General features: G+C 36.4%; 1 protein-coding gene across 1 annotated transcript in view; it reads left to right on the forward strand.

Moving 5' to 3' along the window:
- MKLN1 (muskelin 1) overlaps positions 1–26,841 on the forward strand; it is a 202,018-nt gene that overhangs the window by 96,187 nt on the left and 78,990 nt on the right. Inside the window, exons 7-8 of the mRNA XM_052638533.1 lie at positions 10,600–10,677; positions 13,348–13,413. Of these exons, the coding sequence (XP_052494493.1) occupies positions 10,600–10,677; positions 13,348–13,413 (144 nt within the window). The remainder of the gene's footprint in view (positions 1–10,599; positions 10,678–13,347; positions 13,414–26,841) is intronic.

The following is a 26,841-nucleotide window of genomic DNA, read 5'->3' on the forward strand; positions in this document are numbered from 1 at the left end:
TAATTAAATAAATTAATTCATATATAGTATTTATTATGTATTAAAAAGAAGAGACATCAATTTGTTCCCTGTCCTTCACCATCTCCTGGAGCTTGCTCAAACCCATGTCCATTGAGTTGGTGATGACATCCAACCATCTCGTCCTCTGTCATCCCCTTCTCCTCCCGCCTTTTGTCTTTACCAGCATCAGGATGTTTTCTAATGAGTGGGCTCTTCACATCAGGTGGCCAAAGTATTGGAGCTTCAGCTTCAACCTCAGTCTTTCCAATGAATATTCAGGGTTGATTTCCTTTATGATTGACTGGTTTGATCTCCTTGCAGTCTGAGGGACTTCTAGAGTCTTCTCCAAACCATAGTTCAAAAGCATCAATTCTTTGGCACTCAGCCTTCTTTATGATCCACCTCTCACATTCCATACATGACTACTGGAAAAATCATAGCTTTGAATATATGGACCTTGGTCGACAAATTGTTGTCTCTTCTTTTTAATACATAATAAATACTATATATGAATTAATTTATTTAATTATCATACCTACTTTCTAGGCAAGTATTGTTATTTCAATTTAATAGCTGACATTGATTAAGTAATTTGCCTAAGACAGTGTACTTAGTAAGTGGCAGAGCTAAATTTTAAGTCTGTTCACTTTACCACTATGCTTTGCCATCCAGGTAAATATTTACTGGTTTAGTTTCCCCAGTATTTATTGTTGTAATGTAAATTTTTATACGTCATGTATTTCTCTTGTCAGAATTTGATCGAACTGCTGAAATGCATAATTTTAAAAAAAATCTGTTTTACCCATCCATTATTCTTCTTGAACTATCAAAAACTTTTTTATGCTGTACTTATAAGTGAATTTTTAATCTTATAAAAAAATTTCTGTGTTGGTAAAAAATCAGTTTGATAAAAGTTTGAATGTAGGCCCTAATACTGTATTCAGTACTTCTTTTTTTTAATCTTGGATGAAGTTTGACCATAGTATTTTCCTTTTGATTAAAATTTCCTTCCTAAGTTGCTTTTTTTTTTTTAACCATGTCCTTTTAAAAACAATATTCATTCTTAGAGACAGAATCAGCTTGTGCCTGGTTAAGACTTAATGAAATGTGTTTATTATAGTCGTAATCATAGAGGAAAAATGAGATGGTATTGGGCTGGGAGACTCTCAATAGTTTGAGAATTGTTAGCAACTAGATCTTAGTGTGATTTCTCCGAAGTCATATTTTCAGTTCTTTTTGATAGTTTATTCTTGGCAGACCCTTCTGATTTCCTGGTTTAGGTTTTTGTCAAAAATAGACATATAAGAATATTAGCAACTGCCTGACTTCTTAAAATATGAAAATAATCTTTTAAGTTGAATAGTTCTTAGCCATTTAAATGCTGTACTTTTTTTGTTTGGGGGACTTTTAAAATAATATAACAGTTGTTTTCATAGTTTTGTAGATGAGAATGTCATTGTTTCAGTAGAAAGCTCAGTTGTTCGTGTTCAATCATTTAGAACATATACAAGTAAATATACCAGACAAAAGGCTTATTAACTAAGCAAGACCTTTCTATAATTAGAAATTTGGGAAACATAGGGAAATTATTTGGGCAGCAGAGGTGTAAACTTTTCATTTGTTATTAGATCTTGAAAGGAGTTCTTTAACATTAAAACAAGGAACTGAAAGCAATATATTTTGAAAAAATCTTTACCCTGCCTTTTTGTTTTTTTCTATTTTTTAATGTGGGATCTTAGTTCCCTGCTGCTGCTGCTGCTGCTAAGTCACTTCAGTTGTGTCTGACTCTGTGCGACCCCGTAGATGGCAGCCCACCAGGCTCCCCTGTCCCTGGGCTTCTCCAGGCAAGAACACTGAAGTGAGTTGCCATTTAGTTCCCTGAACAGGGATCAAATGTATGCCTCCCATAGTGGAAGAGTGATGTCTTAATTACTGGACGGCCAGGGAAGTCCCATCTTTACCCTGCTTTAATAATGTTTATAGCATTTTTATTGATCACCTCAAGTATTTCAAGCTTATGACTGTTTAATTTTGAAAATTTTAACTTATCCTATTAAAAAATAAAGCCTTTTTAGCATGTCTCCTGGAGAAGGCAATAGCACCCCACTCCAGTACTCTTGCCTGGAAAATCCCATGGATGGAGGAGCCTGGTGGGCTGCCGTCCATGGGGTCGCAAAGAGTCAGACACGACTGAGTGACTTCACTTTCACGTTTCACTTTCATGCATTGGGGAAGGAAATGGCAACCTGTTCCAGTGTTCTGGCCTGGAGAATCCCAGGGGCAGCGGAGCCTGGTGGGCTGCCGTCTGTGGGGTCGCACAGAGTCAAACACAACTGAAGCGACTCAGCAGCAGCAGCATGTCTCCTATGGGTTTGAAATGACTGTTCACCAAGAAAACAGTATATTAATAAACTTTATATTACTATTCTTTTTTGAGGACATGAAAGAAGATTCTTAAGCATGTTATTTCATTGAAATTAGCTACTAAATATAATTTGCTTCAGATCTGATCTGGACTATTTAACGATAACCCAGTTTCTCTCGCAGTAGGCAATAATATGTATTCTAATAGATTAAATGAGGGTAATCTTTAATTTATCATGTTTCTCTGCAAAATGCAACATTTTAAGTAATTTTAAAATTTTGAGTCATGATACAGTTTAATATTACAAAATGAAAGTACAAGAATTTAGAGTTGAGTGTGGAGAGGTATGAGAGAGCTGGAATTATGTTTATAGCTTTTATGTCTTATGGTATCTCCAAAAGAGGTGTTGTGTTTTGGCTTGGTTTTGTTTGGTTTTAGTTTTAGTTTTTGGTAGAACAGTTAGCTTATGAAACTAGCCATTTGTTTTCTGGAACAACTTCCAACTGACATGAATACTTCAGATAAGAAAGTGATCTGGAGTAGTGGCAAACCAGTGTTGCAGAGAGAAAATGAAACATAAGAAGTTAAACTTGAGCTTCAGTGTCCAATAGGTCTTTTATTTAACAGTGAGATTACATTTTTTCCTTTAAATTGTAATTAATGTGACATATTTCAACTGTTCTATCCCACTTTTATTAGAATATTTAATATTGTGTGTGAGTTTTGTTTCCCAGACTCTTGCCTTTTTTAAAGTGTTATTGAATAGGTACATTGTTGTCTTTTACTACAGTGTTTAATCTGAGAGTGTAATTTAACAACTATTATTTGTGTTAGTTATATGTGTGTGTTTATTTTTATTTACATGCTCTCTATAAAGACTTGAAAATACTTTAGACTTTGGAATTGGGCTTTTTACCTTTTTCGTTAGAGTCTTTCAGTTCAGTTCAGTTCAGTCGCTTAGTCGTCTCCGGCTCTTTGCGACCCCATGAATCGCAGCACGCCAGGCCTCCCTGTCCATCACCAACTCCCGGAGTTCACTCAGACTCACGTCCATCGAGTCCGTGATGCCATCCAGCCATCTCATCCTCTCTCGTCCCCTTCTTCTCCTGCCCCCAATCCCTCCCAGCATCAAAGTCTTTTCCAATGAGTCAGTTCTTCGCGTGAGGTGGCCAAAGTACTGGAGTTTCAGCTTTCGCATCATTCCTTCCAAAGAAATCCCAGGGTTGATCTCCTTCAGAATGGACTGGTTGGATCTCCTTGCAGTCCAAGGGACTCTCAAGAGTCTTCTCCAACACCACAGTTCAAAAGCATTAATTCTTCAGTGCTCAGCCTTCTTCACAGTCCAACTCTCACATCCGTACATGACTACTGGAAAAACCGTAGCCTTGACTAGACGGACCTTAGTCAGCAAAGTAATGTCTCTGCTTTTGAATATGCTGTTAGGTTGGTCATAACTTTTCTTCCAAGGAGTAAGCGTCTTTTAATTTCATGGCTGCAATCACCATCTGCAGTGATTTTGGAGCCCAAAAAAATAAAGTCTGACACTGTTTCCACTGTTTCCCCATCTATTTCCCATGGAGTGATGGGACCGGATGCCATGATCTTCATTTTCTGAATGTTGAGCTTTAAGCCAACTTTTTCACTCTCCTCTTTTACTTTCATCAAGAGGCTTCATAGTTCCTCTTCACCTTCTGCCATAAGGGTGGTGTCCTCTGCATATCTGAGGTTATTGATATTTCTCCTGGCAGTCTTGATTCCAGCTTGTGTTTCTTCCAGTCCAACATTTCTCATGATGTACTCTGCATATAAGTTACATAAGCAGGGTGACAATGTACAGCCTTGACGCAATCCTTTTCCTATTTGGAACCAGTCTGTTGTTCCATGTCCAGTTCTAACTGTTGCTTCCTGACCTGCATATAGATTTCTCAAGAGGCAGGTCAGGTGGTCTGGGAGTCCTATCTCTTTCAGAATTTTCCACAGTTTATTGTGATCCACACAGTCAAAGGCTTTGGCATAGTCAATAAAGCAGAAATAGCTTACTAATTTCTCTGAACCTTGATTTTCTAAACTTTGCAATAATTAGTAATAGCCATTGCATAGATTTATTTTAAGGAGTAAATGGGTTAACCTTTCTGGTGTCTTGTACACAGTAAGTATTCAATAAAAGTCAACTCTAACTTGGTAAGATCTTTTTAAAGATTTGCTTCCAGGTTTGATAATTCTATATTGAAGTAACTTTCTTCAAGTTTTCTGATTGTCAGTCAAGGCAATGGTTTTTCCAGTAGTCATGTATGGATGTGAGAGTTGGACTGTGAAGAAGGCTGAGTGCCGAAGAATTGATGCTTTTGAACTGTGGTGTTGGAGAAGACTCTTGAGAGTCCCTTGGACTGCAAGGAGATCCAACCAGTCCATTCTGTAGGAGATCAACCCTGGGATTTCTTTGGAAGGAATGATGCTAAAGCTGAAACTCCAGTACTTTGGCCACCTCATGCGAAGAGTTGACTCATTGGAAAAGACTTTGATGCTGGGAGGGGTTGGGGGCAGGAGGAGAAGGGGACGAGAGAGGATGAGATGGCTGGATGGCATCACGGACTCGATGGACGTGAGTCTGAGTGAACTCCGGGAGTTGGTGATGGACAGGGAGGCCTGGCGTGCTGCGATTCATGGGGTCGCAAAGAGTCGGACACGACTGAGCGACTGAACTGAACTGAAGAACGAATAAGAGATACCAAAGAGAACTGTGTGACCTTTAGACTAGTGAAGAGGAAAGGGATTTATTTGAGATAGAGGGAGGCAAATTAATAAGTTCCCCAAACAATGTTTTTTAAATATTTGCTTGACTACTTTGCAAGATGGTGTGACTTATTAGGGAGCCATTATGTACTAGAAATTGACTTCATTGGAAGTAGGAGTTTTATGAACAGTTTGTTGAAATGTAAGGAACTTAGTAACACTAAGATGACTCAAAGGAAATGTCAACCATGTGGCTAGGAAAGTCCCTCCACGTCTTGCTCTTTTTTCCATTCTAAGCATTTATTATATACTGAACATCTCTGATGTTATTCTCTTAAGTGTCATTATTCAAAAGAAGGTTAACTGTATCTATAGTAAAATCATCATAATCTCTAATTTTAAGTTTGGAGTACTTAATATTTAAATTTTGGAAGTAAGTTCCTCTGCATGCCTGAGTATAAATCCTTTGTGCATGCTTAGGTCTCTTTGTCCTTGTTAAAACAAGCTAATGTCAATGTACAAAGCACTGCTTATAGAAACTGAATATGTCTAGTGAGCCTTGAAGAACAGATATTTCAAGGGTAACAAAGTATATGTGATAATGGTTTATATTGGTAATAACAGTATGTTGCAAAATTCTCCCTAAGTTATGGGAAAAAATCCTGTATCTAGTTGTTTTGTGGCTTTTCTTCGATAGTAGTAGCGCTCAATGCAAAAAAAAAGGGGGGAGGGAGACAAATAAATACGAAGGCAAAAATCAAAATTATTCTACTCCTGCCAACCAAAGAAAGTCGCTTTTAAGTTTTTGATGTATGTCACTGTGTGTTTTTCTGTCTGTGTGTGGTATTTACAAATTGATTTTACAAAAATTACATAACGTTTTGAGAATTGCTTTTTTTACTTTGAAAAATTCCTGACAATATTTTCATAAGACGGTTGTGTTTGATAGAAGAGAAATTGTGAAGCTCTTGATGGATAAAGTATTTGTAAGCTTTTCAGGTTAGTTAAGAGTGAGGATAGAAGGATTGGTTGAAGAAACAGAATTTTACCTCCAGTGTTCAGAATGACTTTAAAGATCAGGAAGTGCTTCATCTGATTATGTTCCTATGATCACTACCTTAGGGGCTCTTAGAAGAATTTCCCCCAGTGGATTGTGATTTCTTTTTCAGAATAGTCACAGAAGACTTTAAGGAGAAAGAGGAGATGGAGACTTTTCTAAGGTGAACATAAGGTGGAATCAGCCAGACACACACAGTTGAAGTAAATAAATATATTGGTTCTAACAGTGATGGAATCCTAGAATGGCAGAATTTGGAAGGAACCTCAGGCTCTATCCAACTCTTAGACACCAGTTTTATAGATGAGGAACTTATCAAAAGTCCTGTAATAAATTATTGTCGGAGACTTAGGCAATAGGACAGTTGCGTGCTATGTCGCTTCAGTCTTGTGTGACAGTGTACGGCCCTGTGGACTGTAGCCTGCCAGTCTCCTCTGTCCATGGGATTCTCCAGGCAAGAATACTAGAGTGGGTTGCTATGCTCTCCTTCAGGGGTCTTCTTGACCCAGGGATCGAACTTGCATCTCTTATGTCTCCTCTGTTGGTTTGGGCTTCATTGATGGCTCAGATGGTAAAGAATCTGCCTGCAATGCAGGAGACCCAGGTTCATTCCCTGGTTCTCGAGAATCCCCTGGAGGAGGGCATGGCAAGCCACTCCAGTATTCATGCCGGGAGAATTCCATGGACAGAGGAGCCTGGTGGACTACAGCCCATGGGGTCACAAAGAGTTGGCCACGACTGAGTGACTAACACGCAAAAAAATACAAAATGTATTACTTTTCTAATTGTCTCTATTGTTGCTTTGTATTTTTCTGCCGTTTTCTTATCTCCCTCAGTTTTCTGTTTATCTCTGTATAGTTTCATCTTTTACTTTTTCCTCTCTCTCCTCTGCAGTTAGCCATTATGTAGAATATTTTAAAATCATTATTTATCTTAAATAATTTTATCTTGTCCTGTTTACAGTTTGTAAGAAGGATCATTTAACTTTTATGTGCCTTTCACAAAATGAACTAAAATGTACTGTTTTATTTCTAAATTTGTAATTATTATATTTATTGTCATCTTATCATTATTGTTAGTAGGAGCGCCACAACATTTTGTCTGGATTAAAAAAGATTTCACACTCTTGTAATGGGAAAATACTATTGGCCAGAATAGACTGAATGGGGCAAGAATTGTCATGAAAACCTATGGGAGTAGATAATACTGATAGAAACACTCAATAAAACATGCTGTAAGTCTGTTTGTTCCCCTTACTTTAACATTTAAAATATAAATGCTAATTTGTGAGTGCTAATTTAAGAAGGAGAGAGCTTACTTTTTGCAGTAATTTTTTAAAGTCCACAAGCAACGAAAAAGAAAGTAGTTGAGTTTATGAGATAAGCTTTTCTTCTCAAAGCCATGTGAAAGGACTTGAAAGCTGAAGGGTGTGGTAGCAATTGAGCTTCATAATTGCCCAGAAAAAAAAAGACATTAGGGAGGTTCTGTAAATTACACAGTCTTTGGCAAGTATACAAGTCAGGGAGAACATATAAGTTCTTTGCAAAAGTATTTGCTTTCAGTGGCTAAATGAAGCAAAAGGAAAGCCTTTATTCAGATTGAAATCAGAGTCAAATGACAGAATTTACAGTAAAAGTAACTGTAAATTATAATCTGTTTGAGCTCATGTAAAAGAAAACCCTAGTTTGAAAAGTAAGGGAATCTTGTTTTATCGTATAACAAGAAGTCCAGAGGTAGGGGAGATTTCATGGTTAGTGGATTCAATGATCCAGTTTCTTTCTCTCTCTCTGTCCTGTCATCATTACAGAAGTTGATTTCATTCTTGAATGTAGCAGTTATGTACATTTGCATGTTGATATAAACATTTCCAGGGAAACAAAAGTAGATTTTTTTCTTCCTTCTCTGTATATTCATTTAAAAGTAAGAAAATATTTCCCTAAAGCAAACCTAACAGAATCAGAAGATATTAAGAAGAGGTGGCAAGAATACACAGAAGAACTGTACAAAAAAGATCTTCACGACCCAGATAATCACGACGGTGTGATCACTCACCTAGAGCCAGACATCCTGGAATGTGAAGTCAAGTGGGCCTTAGAAAGCATCACTATGAACAAAGCTACTGGAGGTGATGGAATTCCAGTTGAGCTGTTTCAAATCCTGATAGATGATGCTGTGAAAGTGTTGCACTCAATATGCCAGCAAATTTGGAAAATTCAGCAGTGGCCACAGGACTGGAAAAGGTCAGTTTTCATTCCAATTCCAAAGAAAGGCAATGCCAAAGAATGCTCAAACTACTGCACAATTGCACGCATCTCACACTCTAGTAAAGTAATGCTCAAAATTCTCCAAGCCAGGCTTCAGCAACATGTGAACTGTGAACTTCCAGATGTTCAAGCTGGTTTTAGAAAAGGCGGAGGAACCAGAGATCAAATTGCCAACATCCGTTGGATCATGGAAAAAGCAAGAGAGTTCCAGAAACACATGTATTTCTGCTTTATTGACTATGCCAAAGCCTTTGACTGTGTGGATCACAATAAACTGTGGAAAATTCTGAAAGAGATAGGACTCCCAGACCACCTGACCTGCCTCTTGAGAAACCTGTATGCAGGTCAGGAAGCAACAGTTAGAACTGGACATGGAACAACAGACTGGTTCCAAATAGGAAAAGGAGTATGTCAAGGCTGTATATTGTCACCCTGCTTATTTAACTTCTATGCAGAGTACATCATGAAAAACGCTGGACTGGAAGAAACACAAGCTGGAATCAAGATTGCCGGGAGAAATATCAATAACCTCAGATATGCAAAGGACACCACCCTTATGGCAGAAGGTGAAGAGGAACTATAAAGCCTCTTGATGAAAGTGAAAGAGGAGAGTGAAAAAGTTGGCTTAAAGCTCAACATTCAGAAAATGAAGATCATGGCATCTGGTCCCATCACTCCATGGGAAATAGATGGGGAAACAGTAGAAACAGTGTCAGACTTTATTTTTGGGGGTTCCCAAATCACTGCAGATGGTGATTGCAGCCATGAAATTAAAAGACGCTTACTCCTTGGAAGGAAAGTTATGACCAACCTAGATAGCATATTCAAAAGCAGAGACATGACTTTGCCAACAAAGATCCGTCTAGTCAAGGCTATGGCTTTTCCTGTGGTCATGTATGGATGTGAGAGTTGGACTGTGAAGAAGGCTGAGTGCCGAAGAATTGATGCTTTTGAACTGTGGTGTTGGAGAAGACTCTTGAGAGTCCCTTGGACTGCAAGGAGATCCAACCAGTCCATTCTGAAGGAGATCAACCCTGGGATTTCTTTGGAAGGAATGATGCTAAAGCTGAAACTCCAGTACTTTGGCCACCTCATGCGAAGAGTTGACTCATTGGAAAAGACTTTGATGCTGGGAGGGGTTGGGGGCAGGAGGAGAAGGGGACGAGAGAGGATGAGATGGCTGGATGGCATCACGGACTCGATGGACGTGAGTCTGAGTGAACTCCGGGAGTTGGTGATGGACAGGGAGGCCTGGCGTGCTGCGATTCATGGGGTCACAAAGAGTCGGACACGACTGAGCGACTGAACTGAAGTGAACTGAAAGCAACCCTCCCCACCCGCCAGGAGATCCTCATGATTCAATAGCCAGAGATTGGTTCATACCATTCAATCTTTGGTGAAGGGCACAGGATTAGGACTTGATAATAATTTTTAGTAGAATGGATGTATGTGGGGAGTTCAGTCTCCATCATAGTACCTAGTATAGACCATCATAGTACCTAATATAACTAGTCACTATTCTGTAAAACTCCTGTTAAGAACGAGATTTAGAATTTATTAAACGAAGAAAGTAAAGCATAGTGAAACATGAGTCCCTGCCCGACTAAGGAGCTCTGTTATTTGGGTTAAATTCATTGATGACTCTTGAGTACGCATTTCTACATCTATAAAATGAAGGTGATAATGTGTAATTCATAAAGTTGATTTTAGAATTAAATCAGATAAGATTGCACAGATTCTAATGTTTAGTATTCAATAAATATACTATTACAGTTACTGGTACTTTTATCTCTGTACAATTTTATACTTAAACTGTAAAAATGGTATTTTCACTTTAAAGGACTAGTTTTGTTTTTTCCCGACGATACAAGGGCCTAGTCCAAAGTTGTTGGAGCTCCCATTTCCTTTTCTAGTTTTTTGGGATAATAGTACAAAAATGGGGAGAACTTAGTAAGTTTAATAGCTGTCACTGAAAAAATTTGTGTACATGGTCGTGTCAACTTATATTTTGCTATTTGAGGTAGCATAAAAACTAAAGTGACATTTTATGAAAATGTGCTGTTGTTTTAGTGTCATATTAGTGATTTTCTTTAATGTAGGCTTCCACATTTTGGTCTTTTTTGCTGTAATAAAAAGTGTAAGCTATTAAGATGTAATTCTCTCTCCTTTAATATTTGCAGATGGCTTGTTTAACCAGTATATCAGTCAGCAGGAATATAAGCCACGATGGAGTCAGATCATTCCCAAAAGCACCAAAGGTAAGTCTGACCTTCTAGGTTGTGGGTGCTTTTGCTTTAATGTTCCAGTTCATTTGTACTCAAGTTTCACTGTACCCTACTACTGAAAATCAGGTGCTTAAAAAAAGACAAAGGTTCCTCAGCAAGATGACAGAGGTATTTTATTACATTAACTTTTTCTTTTAAATTTTTTTGTTTTATGGCTATAACAGAAGGTTGGGCATTATTTATAGAGAATAACAGCACAAACTGCTTTTATATAGAGTCTCTGTAAAATTATAGGTTATGGTATTATAATGCCAAACATGTGTCCCTCAAAAACCTTAAATTCTGCAAAATTGCTCACTAAAGCTCGTAGGACTTAGGAGAGATGTAGAAATGGGACATACCATTCTAAATCTATGGAACTTAGTAGCTAATAAAAACTAGTGTAGTAATTCTAATAAGAACGAATGCTAGTATGTAGAGAGTCTGACGTGACTGAACAACAACAGTTAAATATAGGCGTTTATATTAAGCATCACGGTGATTTTGGAGCTTTAAACCTCGGGTCTCACACTTCTTTCTTTGAGCTGTAGACACTAGAGGACATTTGATGCTAATGACTATTTTTATCAAAACTTAAAATCTGACCTTGGGTGTGATGTTCTTCATTAATCTGTCTTTTCGTATGGGAGGAGTTTTTGTCACTCCTCCATCGGCACTCACTGCTTTGTCAGATGGTTAACATAATGGAAAGTGTAGCAGTTCTTAAATGCAGCTACTTGTGGTAAAGGAAGGCAGGTCTGTGGATGTTCAGCTTTCTTCCTCTGGTCTTCATACATTGTCAAAGCCTTCATTTTGTTTGTGAGAAAGCTTTCCCAGATAGTGTTAAACATCAGTATACTGGAGAAAATTGCTTATGAACCTCCATAAGTTCTGAGTTACATTGGCATCATTTTCCTGTTTTATCAGTCACATACAAGGTAATTTTCTTCAAAGATGAAGAAAGCATGTTTCTTCAAACATGCTACCACATTTTCCTATTTTATCAGTCACATACAAGGTAATTTTCTTCAAAGATGAAGAAGCCTTCTTCTTCAAACATGCTACCACATGTTTGCATGTGGTAGCAAACAGATTATAGCTGTATATCTGAAAGCTAACGGATTAAATATATAAAATGCAAGCATACTGACAATAAATTTATTTCAGTGTTTTCTTAATCTGTTCCTGAAAGTGGTAATACTGACTTTACTGATTGGAGAGAAGAAGGAAGAAAAGGGTAAAACTTCTACAGTAATGAGCTGCAGAATCTATCTATTAAAAAGGAGAAAGAATTTGCAGGAAACTTCTGATTGATTAGTGCTTGAATATAGCTTCAGTTTTGCATCTTATGTATAATATGTAAGAACTGACATTTCAGTCTTTTTCATTGTACCCCTGTGAAATCAGTAAAAACTTGGATGGTCCCTATTTTACATAGAAGAAGGCTGATTCAGGGAAAGTTATTAGCTAACGTAGTACATTTCAATTAATGGGAGAGTTGCAAAGAAAAATTCAGGTTTTCAAGTTTACATCAAGTAAGGCATTAGAATTTTGTAGCTGTTGAACCATGGAAATGAAATCTTATCTTCATTTATGTAGGATCTGATATAAAGTAAGATTAAAGTTGAATAATAGTTTTCTCCTACTGAAGTTTAAAATTTTCACTCATTGTATTTATTTATTTGGCTGCATCAGGTCCTAGTTGTGTCACGCAGATCTTTGCTGTGGAATGAGGGATCTTTCGTTGCAGTGCTTGGTTTCTCTGTAGTTAGTGCCCCGTCTTACTTGCCCTGCAGCATGTGGGACCTTTTCCCAACCAGTTCTGAACCCACGTCCCCTGCATTGAAAGGCGAATTCTTAACCACTGGACCAGCAGGGAAATCCCTTCACTGATTATATTTAAACCTGCCTGTTAAGCTCTGTGATGTGTAAATTAGAGTCAAAAGAAAGCAAGTCTCACATTTTGTCACACAGTACTACTCAAAGTGGTGGATTATGTGGAAACTGATTTCTGAAATATTGGAAAATGAAATTAATACAGTGAGGAAATTATCATTAATGTAAAACTTGATAACATCGTAGTTATCAGTAGCTAGTTTAATGAACTTTAAAACTGCTCATTAGAGACTTCCCTGGTAGTCCAGTGGCTAGGACTATGTGTTCCTAATGTAGGGGTCCTGAGTTTGATCCCTGGTCAGGGAACTAGAACCCCACATGCTGCAACTAAGACCCAGTACAGCCAAATAAATAAGAATAAATTTTTTTATAATAAAAATAGAACTGCTCATGTTACTAATAAACCACACCTAGAGTTGTAAGACCTGCAGTCTAATTCTGTAATTGTTTTGCACCTTCACTTTGTCACTCCACTAGTTCAGAGATTTTATGTTTTCGTGGAATATCCTATGTCTTTGCTGCTTAATGGCATTGGTTGAAAGTAGCTTCCAGTGCGTTAAGACCCTGAAAGCAATTAGAAAAAAAGAGCAAAGATAATTATTATAAATTTAATTATAAGTAATATTATTTCTTCTATGAGTCCTCTTATTCTTAATATTGAAGGAATAAGTGTGTGTTATTTTCACTACTCATTACAGACTTATGAATGAAGTTACTCTGGATATGCAGTTGTTACTTATTTTAAAAAATATATTGTTTCTACTTCAGGTGATGGAGAAGATAACCGGCCAGGAATGAGGGGAGGTCATCAGATGGTTATTGATGTCCAGACAGGTAAGGACTACTTGGAATGGAAAGGAGATTTTTTAAAAAATGATATATTATTAAATATCAGATACTCAGGCATATATATACTTCTTTCCATTCCTTGCAGAGGTTACATGTTATTGGCCATAACCAAGGAGCAAAGAAAATAGGCATTAGCTTCAGATATAACCAAAACCAGGCAATGGCACATCAGCCTGGGGAGGCTGCTGCACAGATGAAATTAGAAAACCTAGAAGAAATGTATTGTGCAGACCTTTTTGTGTGTGTGTGTGTGTGTGTGTGTGTGTATAGTTTTATATGTGCTTGATTTCACAGTTAGCTGGAATATTTCTTGATTTTTAGTGCATTTATATTTTAATGCCATATTATGGGAATTGTTGTAGTAAAAGAGAAATTAAGGTATATTTTCAGAGGCAGAGGATACAAAATTAGGTAGCCTAATGTTGGTAGATCCATTAATTGCTAAACACTGTCCATAGGTGTATAAATAATTTGTTTTAGTTAATCTTTCTTGCCTTTTTAATTTTCTGTAACTTGATAATACAAATTTTCCCTAGGTTTCTACAGCCTAGAACAGCTTAAATACTGTTATATTTAGAGGTTAATGCTAAAATTATAATTGGCTTCAAATTATCATCTTGAGAAGCAAATAATACTAAGAATTCTGTATAGTTTTATTTTATTTGGTTTTTAAAAAAACTTTACCACATAAAATGCCAATATTCACCCAAATAACATTTTGCTTGTAATAGAAACTCTGTTTTATTGGTATTGTGTTATGCTGACAGTAGTTCTCCAGGAATAGTCTTTTTGATTCATAATTTAAAAAAATTATTACAGTGCAGATAATAATGATCTAGGCATCAACATTATCACACATGTTTTATAAGTAAAAGGAGAAATTATAATATTTTATTTAAAATCCACTGCTAAATTTGTAGAGTAACCTGTGAGTTTGTTTAGTATTATTAGGGTCTCTTTGGAAAAGGTTCATTTTGAGGCATAGGAAATTGCTTTCCTAGTCTTAGCTTCTCTTCCCAAACCCCTTCCTTCCCACAGAAATAGGTTTGACTCAGCTGTAGTCTTAAGCATCTTTTTTTCCTACCTGAGAGTTCAATTAATGCATATGCTTATTTCTCGGAGAACCAGATCTACATATAAGTTGATTTTTTTTAATCCAAAAAAGTTAAGTTTATATGAAAAAAGAGGTAAAATTTTGTGTTTAGATTGTCTATAGTAGCTTTTCTCCTCTTTTGAACATACAGTGGAATTTTAATGTCATTCCTTTTTTTTCTCAGTCACGATGAGAATGTTATTAGGTCCTCCTTTAAAAACTGCTAAGAAAATACTAAAAAAGAGTGTTTGTTTGGAAAGCTACTTTTATCTCCTAGATGAAATGCTATTTTTCTTAAATATGAAAATAATGTGGTTTACTTTTACATTTAAAGTTTTCCTTATCAAGGAGCAGAAGGAATTTTCATAATGCTTTCTGTGTTGCTTATTATGGAATGTGGCCTATATAAAATAGGTTAAAGTACATGTGTAACAAAAGAGAAAGATTTTCTTTTTTGGTAACCTATGATATTTGAGAATGGAAAATGAGAAGATTCAAATGATAGGCAGATGTCCTAACAGAACTTGGTATAAGCAGAGACATTTACAGTTAAAATCTGACTTTTCAGGTCAGAGACCTTGAAGTAAAATACTTACAGCATATAGTGATAAAGATTGACTTTTTTTTTTTTTGGTAATATCTTGGTTTTATGAATTAAGGGGAGGATTTCAGCAGACTCTTGTTAGTCAAGATCCCTATCCCTACACTCCCTTTAAAAAAGTACTTCAGGGAAAGGAAAAGAGTTGTTTCAGTATTTACTTCATTTGCTTTAGAAACTATAAGAAAACAATGACTTAAAGTAAGTCATTGTAAATAAGTAAGAATGACTTATAGGCATGGGATATATTCCAGATGAAATCTTTAAAGGATTAATCTCTCATAGCTTCTGAGGATTTATTATAGATTAACCAAGATCTACAATGAAAATTGACCAGTATCCATACTTCTGTTTGAGGACTGGTTTATAGAAGTGTAATAAAAGTACTTTGTGAATATATTTTTGAGCAAATATTTCTACCATAGGAAATTTAGAGATTTATCTATCAATATGTCTGTATGTGGGTGTGTGTGTTTGCTCAGTCGTGTCCAACTCTTGCTTCCTCATGGATTTGTAGTCCACCAGGCCTCTCTATCCACTGTGCCAAATGGAGGGATTTTAATTTAGAGCCATTTTGTATCTGTTTCAGTGATTTTTTTCTCCCCCCTAGACTTTCTAAATGCTGGGTCAGGCTTTCTTTAGGCCCATGCTGCTTCCCAGATGGCTCAGTGGTGAAGAATCTGCCTGCCAATGCAGGAGCCACAAGAGAGATGCAGGTTTGATCCCTGGGTCAGGAAGATCCCTTGGAGGAGGACATGGCAGCCTACTTCACAATATTCTCACCTGGAGAGTTCCATGGACAGAGGAACCTGGTGGGCTACAGTCCACGGGATTGTGAATAGTTGGACACGACTGAGCATGCCCAGATGCATGTGACAATGAAATGAAATTTTGAGCCTTTAAAACAGGAGCCAAAAACTTAAAGTCTGGTAAACTAAATAATCATGATAATCTCAATTAACATAAAGTTGTCCATAACTCAAGTGAGCTTGATGGTCAGTGTTACCATTGCTGCTTATAGTGTGGAAATAGTACTAACTACGTGAACGGTGAAATTCAAGGAGTTTAACCACATTCCAGTGATCCTTTGTATGAGTAATAGGGTTGGTGTGTAAAACTTATTGGTGAGGAATTCTTCCTTTTGAGATACACACATACACACACATACATACATATATACATACATATATATATACACACACACATACTTACAAATGCTAACATTGACTAGCGCGCGCGCACACACACACACACATACACACACACACCACTGAGTGACTGATAGGCATGCATGCACGCACACATGCACACACATATAAACTAGTGATGCAGTTAAGATTGGAATCCAGATTGAGGTAGAGAAGGAATGCAGCTTCTGAGGATTCAGGTGTCTGGAAGCAGAGAGAAAAGTAAGGCAAGATGCCCTAGGACTCAACCAAGTCAGAAAAAGCTTTGTATTTTCATAAGATTCTAGAATTGTGGTTTAGGTTAAGTTTAAACAGGTGTTTACTTATGAGGTAGGTAATCCAGGAATCTGCTCTATCAAGAGAAAACAAAAGGAACTTTAAAAATACCATTCAAAAGTCTAGTAACTTCTATACCTTGGCATTCTCAATCTTTTGTTTCAGCTAACAATTGCTGTCTATAGTCCTTTCTATTGCCATGCTCTATTCTTTTGGTATTTCTTTGTTTTCTTAGATGAGGCTTCATAAGTGGGCTCTAAGGAGGCCCATGATACTCTTGAAATGGTATGTAATATTTTTGTCTGCTTTTGTGGAGCTCTCTGGGAAGATTCATTACCTATTTATTTTTTAAAGGATTAAAATACCTCATAAGTTTTGACATTCCACAGTAAGTAAATACTGCTGGTATTCATATAAAATTTCAAATGAAATTTCTCGCTCTGTGTAAGTGGTATTCCTATTGAAATAATAGTGTTTACAAAGTAAACTCTTGCCACCCTTTCCTCTACTCTTGTTTTTCTTTCCAGATTATTTGCTGCTTGGTATAAGGTGGTGGGTGAGGAAGAGAGTATAGGCAGTAAAGTCAGAGAGGTAGTGATGGGCGATTGTGTTGTTTTTTTTGTAAGAACTTTAACCTTTATTCATAGTGAGAGATTAATGGGAAATATTGTTGGGCTTTGAGAAATGTTACTGTTAATAATTGACTTTGCATTTTAACAAAACTAATTAGGTGATGGGCAGAAGTAGAGAGACCTTTTAGGAAGCAGTTCTTACCAGAGAAGTAATGATAGCATTGGAGTTTACTAGATTGGTGATCATAGTGATGAGAATTAATTAAATTTTGGGTGTATTTTGAAAATGTCACATACAGCTGACAGGATTTACTGACAGTCTGGATATGAGTGAGTGAAAGGAGTAAAGGATAGCTCAAGGTTTTGATCTGATTAATTGGGAAAATAGTATAGCCATTCCCTAAGATGGGTAGAAAAAGAGGATTAAGTATGGTCCGTTGTTCAGCAGGTTGATTTCAGACAGGTTAAGTTTGAGATCCTAGTAGATATTTCTAATAAGTGGTTAGATATATTACTTTGGGTTTCAGAAGACAGGGCCAGGCTGAATAATCATTTCCTTTTTTTGTGTTTGCACAGAAGTGTGTCCATCCTATTACTGTTACTGTCGTGATTTCCGTATTGGTTTAGAATTGCTTGTGTAGGTGTTGTGTGTCCCATTCCTCTCTCCTCTCTATCTCCATCCCCAGCAGTCTTACTGTGGCCGGGGAGCGGGGAGAGAGCAATCTTGCATTATTTATTTCTGTGGCCCCAGAGCCTGGTATGGAGTATGAACTAAATATTTGTTGAATTGAATCAGAATTTTAAAATCCATTTTCCTTTGAGTGGAAAGAAAGATATTTATTTAGAAACTACATTCTTACATTGCTTTAAACCTTGGTGAGTAGATCATGTCATGATGCCATTTGTTTAATATGCTAATATTTTTTGAGGTAAATTTATACTATTGATTTTACTCTAATATATTTAAATTTTCTGATGATTGTTCTGTATATAGACTATATTATCTTACAGCTGTAGTTACTACCTTGGGATGTAGGTAGAAAAATAAAATGGTTTATAGACTTTGTGTTTTTTTAGGATAACATTGGTGCTTTCTGGATTTAATTTGAGTGTAAGAGAATCTGGGATATCTTTGAGATTTTTTTTCTCTACAAATTCTTCTATTTCTATTATAAAATTAAAAGCATAATTTACCAAAGTGGTTTCATATACTTTATTTCATTATGTATTCTTATAACTGCTACCATTAGGTTGATTTTAATCATCTTCTAAGATGCATTTATTGTTAAGTCTTAGAAAGAACCTTTTCTAGTCCAGTCTTATTGATATAACAATCAGATATAGTGGTTGGAGATTGAGTTTGTGGGAGGGAAGTGTATATGTGTATTTGTTAAACATATCTGGATTTCAATCCTGATTATTTTTTCCCACTGACTTTTTATTTGATCTTGAAGGAGTTATAATGATGATAAAAATAGGAATAATTGATTTGTGGGAGTTAAATGAAATAATTTATAACATACATAAATATATACTATTTATATGCAACATTAACATACAAATACATACTTATTAGTTCTTCTGAGAGAATTTGATGTAAATTTAGAGGTCTTTTGGTTTTTGATATAATCTCACCGTGGAAATATTTTTAAGCAGTTTAAAAATTTTTGAAAAGCAATTTAAAGCAAGCAGTATTGAAGGGAAAAAAAAAATTTCACCCGTAATTCCACATTCTAACCAGTATTATTTCAGTATATTTGTTTCATCTTTTGTATATATATTGCCCTTACTGATGTTTTAGAAAGTAAGGGAAACCATAAGTATACTTTTATATTTTTAGAAAAAAATACTGAAAATCATTTTAAGAACTTTCTCGTAAGAATTAGGTAGGTTGTGACTTTCCTCAAGTAGAATTTGAAGAAACCAGAAGTTCTATCTTTATAAAGTTGGTGCCTACGTAGTGAAGTATAGAGAAGTCCAGTCCTTATTTTAAATATGCATTTCATAGGTTTCCTGAGCAGGGTTCTTAATCTGTTGAAATTATATGTAATATTTGGTTTGCATAGTCATTTTTCTGAAAGAGAATCCATGAATTCAGATCATCAAAGAGTTAAGAACATTTTCACTAGACTAAAATGTTTTTTTCAAACCTGAGGAGTAATATTTATTGAATACCTACAATATGTAGAGGTTGGGATTAAAACTGTAATATGTTCATTTATTTTATTTACTACTGGAAAGGTAGATAATCCTCATTATACAGAATAGGTGATGTTGTGTCCAAGGCTGTGGAGCTGGGATTTGAACCTAGGTCTATAGGACTGTCTGGCTCCAAAGCCTGTGTTCATGCTGCTGTTACCTTGATGATTCTTAGATTCTTATGCTGAAGATACAATGAAAGTCTCCAGTGTAATAGCAGAAAAGAGAAAACACAGTAGATTGTGAGAGCTAACTCCTGAGACCTTAGCACATTTTAAATATGTAAATAGTAATAAAGCATGTAACTTCACTTATAAAATACCATAAAGTGAAATTGAAAAACATAGTTAATTCCTTTACATTCTTATTAAAAGCTATTGCAGATATAAGGAGTGAGGAACAACAGGTTTCCTAATAATTGCTCATATTTATTGAGTGCTTGCAGTGTGCCAGGTATTTAATTAGACTAAAACTTCACAGAGCTCATTTCAGCTTCTTTGAAGTGACTTGTATTTCAGAGCAATTATTGATTCCCAGTGTTTCATGTATCTTGTTTTCTTAAATATTAAAAATGTAATAGTCCTTAAATTTTCTTTTCCTTTTTCAGTCTGTAGATCTTTTTTTCTTCAATTTTGCTACAGCTCTAAGACTACAAGGCCATTTTAAAAAGTACATGGAGGCACAGATTTTACTCTAATTTTCAAAGTTTTCTTCCAAGTGAATTCTGTTGTTATTACTAGAGAAGGAATGTTGTATTTTGTCCTACTTGGAAGAGCATGTCAATTTTATTGATCATAATTCCTACACCTGGCAGTTTTCCACTTACATTCTTCAACTGTGAGTTGTGTTTCAAGTCTGAGTAAAATAAGGCGAATAGAGAGAAAAGACATGTCTGATTTGCTTCAGAGTGGAAGTCTGTCCAGATGAAAACTTCATTGCACCAGGCAGTTCTTTGTTCAACTCTCACTGAATTTTAAGAACCTGTATTACCAGCCTTTTTCTGACTTAAGCAGAATAGGTGATAAGATTTAGGCAAAACCCCAGTATTTGATATCTTTTAAAGAGTTAAAGAAGTTGCTGGAAAGAGCCCTTCTATGGAAATCTGAACCTGACTGTTCTATATACTTTATATGTAAAGTTCTTCCTTTTTTATTTTTTGATTCTACATAATGGTTTTCCTTGATATTCTTTAAAGAAACCATTGAAGAAAGTAGGTAAACATGGGCTTTAGTTTTTAAACACAAATACATTCATATGGTTGTATTTCTGTAGCTACATGTGATGGTATATTTCTGTAACTACATGTGATGGTATATTTCTGTAACTTCATGTGACACAAATCTGTTTCTCTCATAGGGTTATCAGAAAGGAATTCTAAAATATAGCCCTAGTATAAAGTGTATTGTCATAGGCAGAAAGTACAACCTTTTAGCATGGAAATAGCAATAGACTGAAATAACCCAAAAGATCAGTCTGTAGTTTTGTAATCATAGCTTTACATAAGAAATATAGCTCTTTTTAAAGAGAGACAGATGAATCCAGTTGATAATCTGCTGGGTCTTGAGAGTTCAAGAGAATGGCTAAAGAAAGTAAGGTTAAAGAGCACATAAAATATCTTTTTCCCTTCTAATTTATTCCTCCCTTCAAAAATTCTCATGTCAATCTAAGGTCTTAGCTACATTTTCAGAGGGATTAGACTCATAAACTAAATGTCCTGACAGAGTTCATTTAACCTTGGATATAAATTTGTGTTTCTTAAAAGCTTTTTTAAAAATTTCATTTGTTTTTCTATTGTATTACACTAGAAATTGTGTATTACACTAGAAATTAAGCTAACCTCTTTTACAAGGCTACTAACCCTCCTCTTCCCTCTTTTTGAGACTTGAATTTAAAAAAAAGTTTTTTAAAATTTTGTTTTAGGGTATAGCCAATTAACAAACAGTATTATGATAGTTTCAGGTGAACAGTGAAGGAATTCAGCCATACATATACATGTATCCATTCTCCCCCAAACTCCCCTCCCATTCAGCCTGTCACATAACATTGAGCAAAGTTCCTGTATACATTAGGTCCTTGTTGGTTATCCATTTTAAATGCATGACATTAGAATTTTATCTGAGATTGGACCCATGGTATGTCAGTCCACAGTATATGCATTCTGTACTATTTCAAAGTGGAAAAATGGATTTAATTATGAATAGTAGTGTGCCATCTTGTGGAGGATTATGCAATCAGCATAGTCTGATTTACCCCTAAGAATCAGAGGAGGATAGATACTGCAGTTGGGCTTGTAAAATAAAAAGCTTGCTTCTTTGTGCAAAATGGTGTGAAGACACTGATGTGATAACATTTCTACCTTATTTTTAGTGTATCTGAGATGTATAGATTAGTACTTTTGGTAGTAAGTAGTTGTAGGGTTTATCTAGTACTGATACCGAAAAAGACCTGTGCCAAAGAATATGGCTGCATTTTTAACTTTTGTGGCTGAAGTAATGACTGATTGGTGATTGATCCATTTAGTCTCTGAGAATGAAATTGACTTGATATCTTTAACATTGGCTATTAGTGATCACTTTATTCCCAATCTTTCTGTTTCTTGGCTCATCCTTTTTAGTAAGTCCATATGCTGCAGGTTCAGATCTGACCGTGTCACATCTTTGCATAAAATCTTCTGTGGATCTGTACTGTGTGTAGTTGTTGTTAGTCGCTCAGTTGTGTCCTACTCTTTTGTGACCCCATGGACTGTAGTCCACCAGGCTCCTCTGTCCATGGGCTTTCTCAGGCAGCAGTACTGGAGTGGGTTGCCATTTCTTTCTCCAGGGAGTTTTCTTGACCCAGGAATTGAACCCGCAAACCCACATCTCCTGCATCGACCAGAGGATTATTTACCTCTGACCTACACAGGAAGTTCATACTGTCTGTGGAGTCAAGTTCAAAACATTTATGTTGCCATTTATCCCATTTCATGATCTGTCTGCTGCCTGTCTTTATAACTTAACTATATTCCTCTACCTTTTTTGTTCTTTTAAAATGAACGGTGTGTTTATTCATCACACAGCTTTCACCATGGTACGTGCATTATTGAATTCTCATGGCGGTTTTATGAGATAGGTATTCTGTCTCATAGAATTTTAGAGCTGAGGAAACCAGTGGTTAAGGAATGTGGTGTTGGTTCCACAGCCACGGTGGTAGAGCTGCAATATCATTCAAGGTCTGCCTGGCTTTAGATTCTGTCTTTTAAAACACTTCTTGTGTGTTTTTCTGTCTCTGTGCCTTTATTTTACTTTGTACCCTACTTGAAAAAGTCATCTTCTCTTTCTTTCATTCTGTCAACAAAGCCACCTTCTGATGCATAGGTCAGATACCGCTTGTCACCATGAAATCTTGCTGGGTCCCTTCAGTTTGTTGTATTCTCTTTCCTTTTGTGAACTCCCATGGTGATCTTTTTACCTTTCTTATGGCACTTGCACTGTGGTGATTTATGTACTTGTTTTATGTTGGTGTTGTTCAGTTGCTAAGTTGCATATGGCTTTTTGTGACCCCCATGGACTACAGCACGCCAGCCTCCTCTGTCCTTCACTATCTCCTGGAGTTTGCTCCAATTCATGTTCTTTGAGTTGGTGATGCAATCTAACCATCTCATCCTCTACCACCCCCTTTTCCTTTTGCTTTTAATCTTTCCCAACATCAGGGTCTTTTCCACTGAGTTGGCTCTTCCTAATGGGTTGCCAAAGTATGGAAGCTTCAGCATTTTATATTCTTCACTAGATTGTAAGCTCCTTGAGGGTAGGGACGATGTTGTCTTTGTTTGTTTGTTTGTTTTCTCTAAAGCGCCTTGCCAGTTCAGATTAGTACTGAGAAAATACTGACTGGACATTCCCATGCATCTGGGATAAATAGTCTCTGTGGCCTATGCTCCTTTTAAGAAAAGACAATAGAGAAAGGGCTGCTGCTTGGGGAGGATTTACTACCCTATGCATGTATATGAATTATTAAAAAAATTTTTTTTAATTGGTGGGTAATTACTTTACAATGTATTAGCTTCTGTTGTACAGCATTGTGAATCAGCTGTATGTATACATATATCCCCTCCCTGAGATGAGTTTGAGCAAACTCCCAGAGATAGTTAAGGACAGGGAAGCCTGGTGTACTGCAGTCCATGGGGTGGCAAAGAGTTGGACACAACTTAGCAACTGAATAACAGCAACATTCCCTCCCTCTTGAGCCTCCTTATCATCCCTCCATCTTATCCCTTTAAGTCATCACAGAGCCCTGAGCTGAGCTCCCTGAGCTGTATGTAACAGCTTCCTGCTAGCTGTTTTATACTTGGTAGTGTATAGATTTTAGTGCTACTGTTTGAGTTGGTCCCACCTTTTCCTTCTCTTACTGTGTCCCCAAGTCCATTCTCTACATCTGCGTCTCTGTCCTGCCCTGCAGATAGGTTCATCAGTTCCGTTTTTCTAGATTCCATATATGTGCATTAATATACGATATTTGTTTTTCTCTTTCTGACTTATGACAGTCTCTAGATTCATCCACATCACTGCAAATGACCCAGTTACTTTCCTTCCTATGGCTGAGTAATATTCCATTGTATATAGAAAGCGAAAGTGAAGTCGCTCAGTTGTGTCCGACTATTTGTGACCCCGTGGACTGTAGCCCACCAGGCTCCTCCATCCATGGGATTCTCCTGGCAAGAATACTGGAGTGGGTTGCCATTTCCTTCTCCAGGGGATCTTCCCGACCCAGGGATCGAACCTAGGTCTCCCGTGTTGCAGGCAGATGCTTTAACCTCTGGGCCACCGTCCTTATCCATTCATCTGTCGATGGACATCTAGGTTGCTTCCATGTCCTGACAGTTGTAAATAGTGCTGCAGTGAACGTTGGGGTACATGTGTCTTTTGAGTTACGGTTTTCTCAGGGTGTATATCCAGTAGTGTGATTGCTGGGTCATATAGTAGTTTTATTCATAGTTTCTTAAGGAATGGAGAACACTGTTCTCCATAGTAGCTGTATCAATTTATGTTCCCACCATCAGTTCAAGAGGATTCCCTTTTCTCCACATTCTCTCCATCACCTATTGTATGTAGATAGTTTTGGTCATGGCCATTCTGACTGGTATAAAGTGAAACCTCGTTGTAGTTTTGATTTGCATTTCTCTAATAATGAGCAACGTTGAGCATCTTTTCATGCGTTTGTTGACCATCTGTATGTCTTCATTTGAGACGAAGTTCTGCTTAGGTCTTCCACCCATTTTTTTAATTGGGCTGTTTGTTTTCCTGGTTTTGAGCTGCGCATGAATTGTTATATAACCTATAACCATGAGAGTTTAAACCAAGCTACTGCCATGTTGCAAGTAACAGCATTTCCTCTTTTCTGCTTTCTTAGTTCTCACTACAATTCTGATTATTTCTATAATCTTTAAAAGTTTTTTATATTCTTTATGCATTAAATAATATTTTTGCTGGTGTTCATTTCTAGATATTTTTATCTCCGAATGATTTAACTTAAATGATTAGATGATTTAATTAAAATTGTATTACTCATTTCATTCAGGTATGTCAAAAGGTCCTGTTTCTATCTTGATTCATTCAATTTTACTATTAAACTTTTAACTGGGACCACAAAGCATTCACAGACAAGAATGACATCTTGGATTAATTCCATTGGGATGCTTGCTCTGTGCCAGATTTTATTTTGCTCAGCTATCAATGAGGCTGTTGTGGAAATGTGGGTTTTCTCTGCTGTGAGAATTTATGCGTACAAAGAAACTTGCTTTTCAGAAAGAACATTGAGAACCCAGAGCCCAAGAGGAAAGGTTATTAAAGTTAATGAACTAGGGTAACCTTATCCAGAGGTTGCCCAGAAACACTATTAAAACAAAAGGTCAATTGCTATTGCTATTTTAGTTATATACCCTCTCCCTCTCCAGGCTTTAGAATCAAATGGTGTTTAGCAAATAATTTTTATGTCAGATGAAAATTCTTAAATTTTTTCCTGTAAAATTCTCAGTATCTGGGCATTACTGTGTTTCATTTGGGAAATAGAATGTTACTTAACTAATGATAATGGATTGTTTTATATTTCTGAGAGATGGCAGTTTAATAGTTTCCACTATTTCACGTTTGTACAGAACCAAAGTGTTCTAGGTACTTAAGTTAAACATGGAAACAGATACAGTAATACTATTTTTATTGCATTTGTGGTGCTTAGTAACTAGAAAGTATTTTGTGTGTGTATGCATGTTTTAAAGGTAGAAATGCTGTTCATGCTTGACAACAGTCTTCAGAATGTTTTCATGTAACTTATATCTGAAAATCTTTATCACCACACTAAGAGCTCTATAAATGAAAAAACCAGGACCCAGGCAAGTGAAGTGACCTATAAATGATTACTAAGTTAGTGTTAGAACGGTTCCAATGGTTTGTTCTTATCCAACAGCTTTGTTTTGATTTTCTCTAGGTTCTTTCATTTAGAAGATTCACTTAGAGTTTGAAATTACTTGAAAACATGACAAAAATCTCTTATAAGATACCTCTATGAATGGCAGGAATTTTCTTAAGTAGTGTTACAGTATTTCTGTATGCAGTCTGCATTTTAACCCTTCATGGTAGGAAGTAATGTAGATGACAGTCTCCATATATATAGGCTTGGGTCATGTCAGTTAGAGAGTAGATGGCTTTATAGTTTTCCTGTAATATATTATTTAACTTTAAAAAGTGGTTTGGTTCAGTTCAGTTGCTTAGTCGTGTCCAACTCTTTGTGGCCCCATGAATCACAGCACGCCAGGCCTCCATGTCCATCACCAACTCCCGGAGTTTACTCACTCATGTCCATCGAGTTGGTGATGCCATCCATCCATCTCATCCTCTGTTGTCCCCTTCTCCTCCTGCCCCCAATCCCTCCCAGCATCAGGGTCTTTTCCAATGGTCTGTATAACCGGTAGACATAAGATATTTACAATGGAGATAAATATTTGAAGAAAAGAAAGGCACTATTATTTTTTAAAGAAAGTGGATGATTCACAGTGTTGTATATAAAAATTTTCACTAGTCTCTGAGCAAGAAATGTTTTGTTGCATGATAAAGTCCATAGATATAATAGACATTTCAGAGTTAAAAGAAATCAAATTTTCAAGATACCTGGAGTGACTTAAAAGTTGATTTCTGAGGAGTTAAATCTACCACAATGTATTTGCAGTAATTTCCCCCAGTTTCCATGGGAATATCAAGGCTATGCATCGCTTTATTCTTAAGATATCTAATTTCAACTCAGCTAGTTTTAACTATTAGTTTTGATATTGTAGTAGAAAACAGTTTTACTGTGAAGTTTTTTTCTGCACTGTATATCCCTCTGGAATTTTTTTTTTTTAAGACTCTGAAGCTGGATTGTTGAGAAGCTGGTAAATGTAAACTTTTCATGGCCTAACACAGAAGATCCTAAACTGGCTGCTCATCGGGATTCCCCTTGGGTACTGTCAAAGTACTG

The sequence above is a fragment of the Budorcas taxicolor genome, chromosome 4 (assembly GCF_023091745.1).
Source record: "Budorcas taxicolor isolate Tak-1 chromosome 4, Takin1.1, whole genome shotgun sequence".
In the NCBI taxonomy this organism is placed as follows: Eukaryota; Metazoa; Chordata; class Mammalia; order Artiodactyla; family Bovidae; genus Budorcas; species Budorcas taxicolor.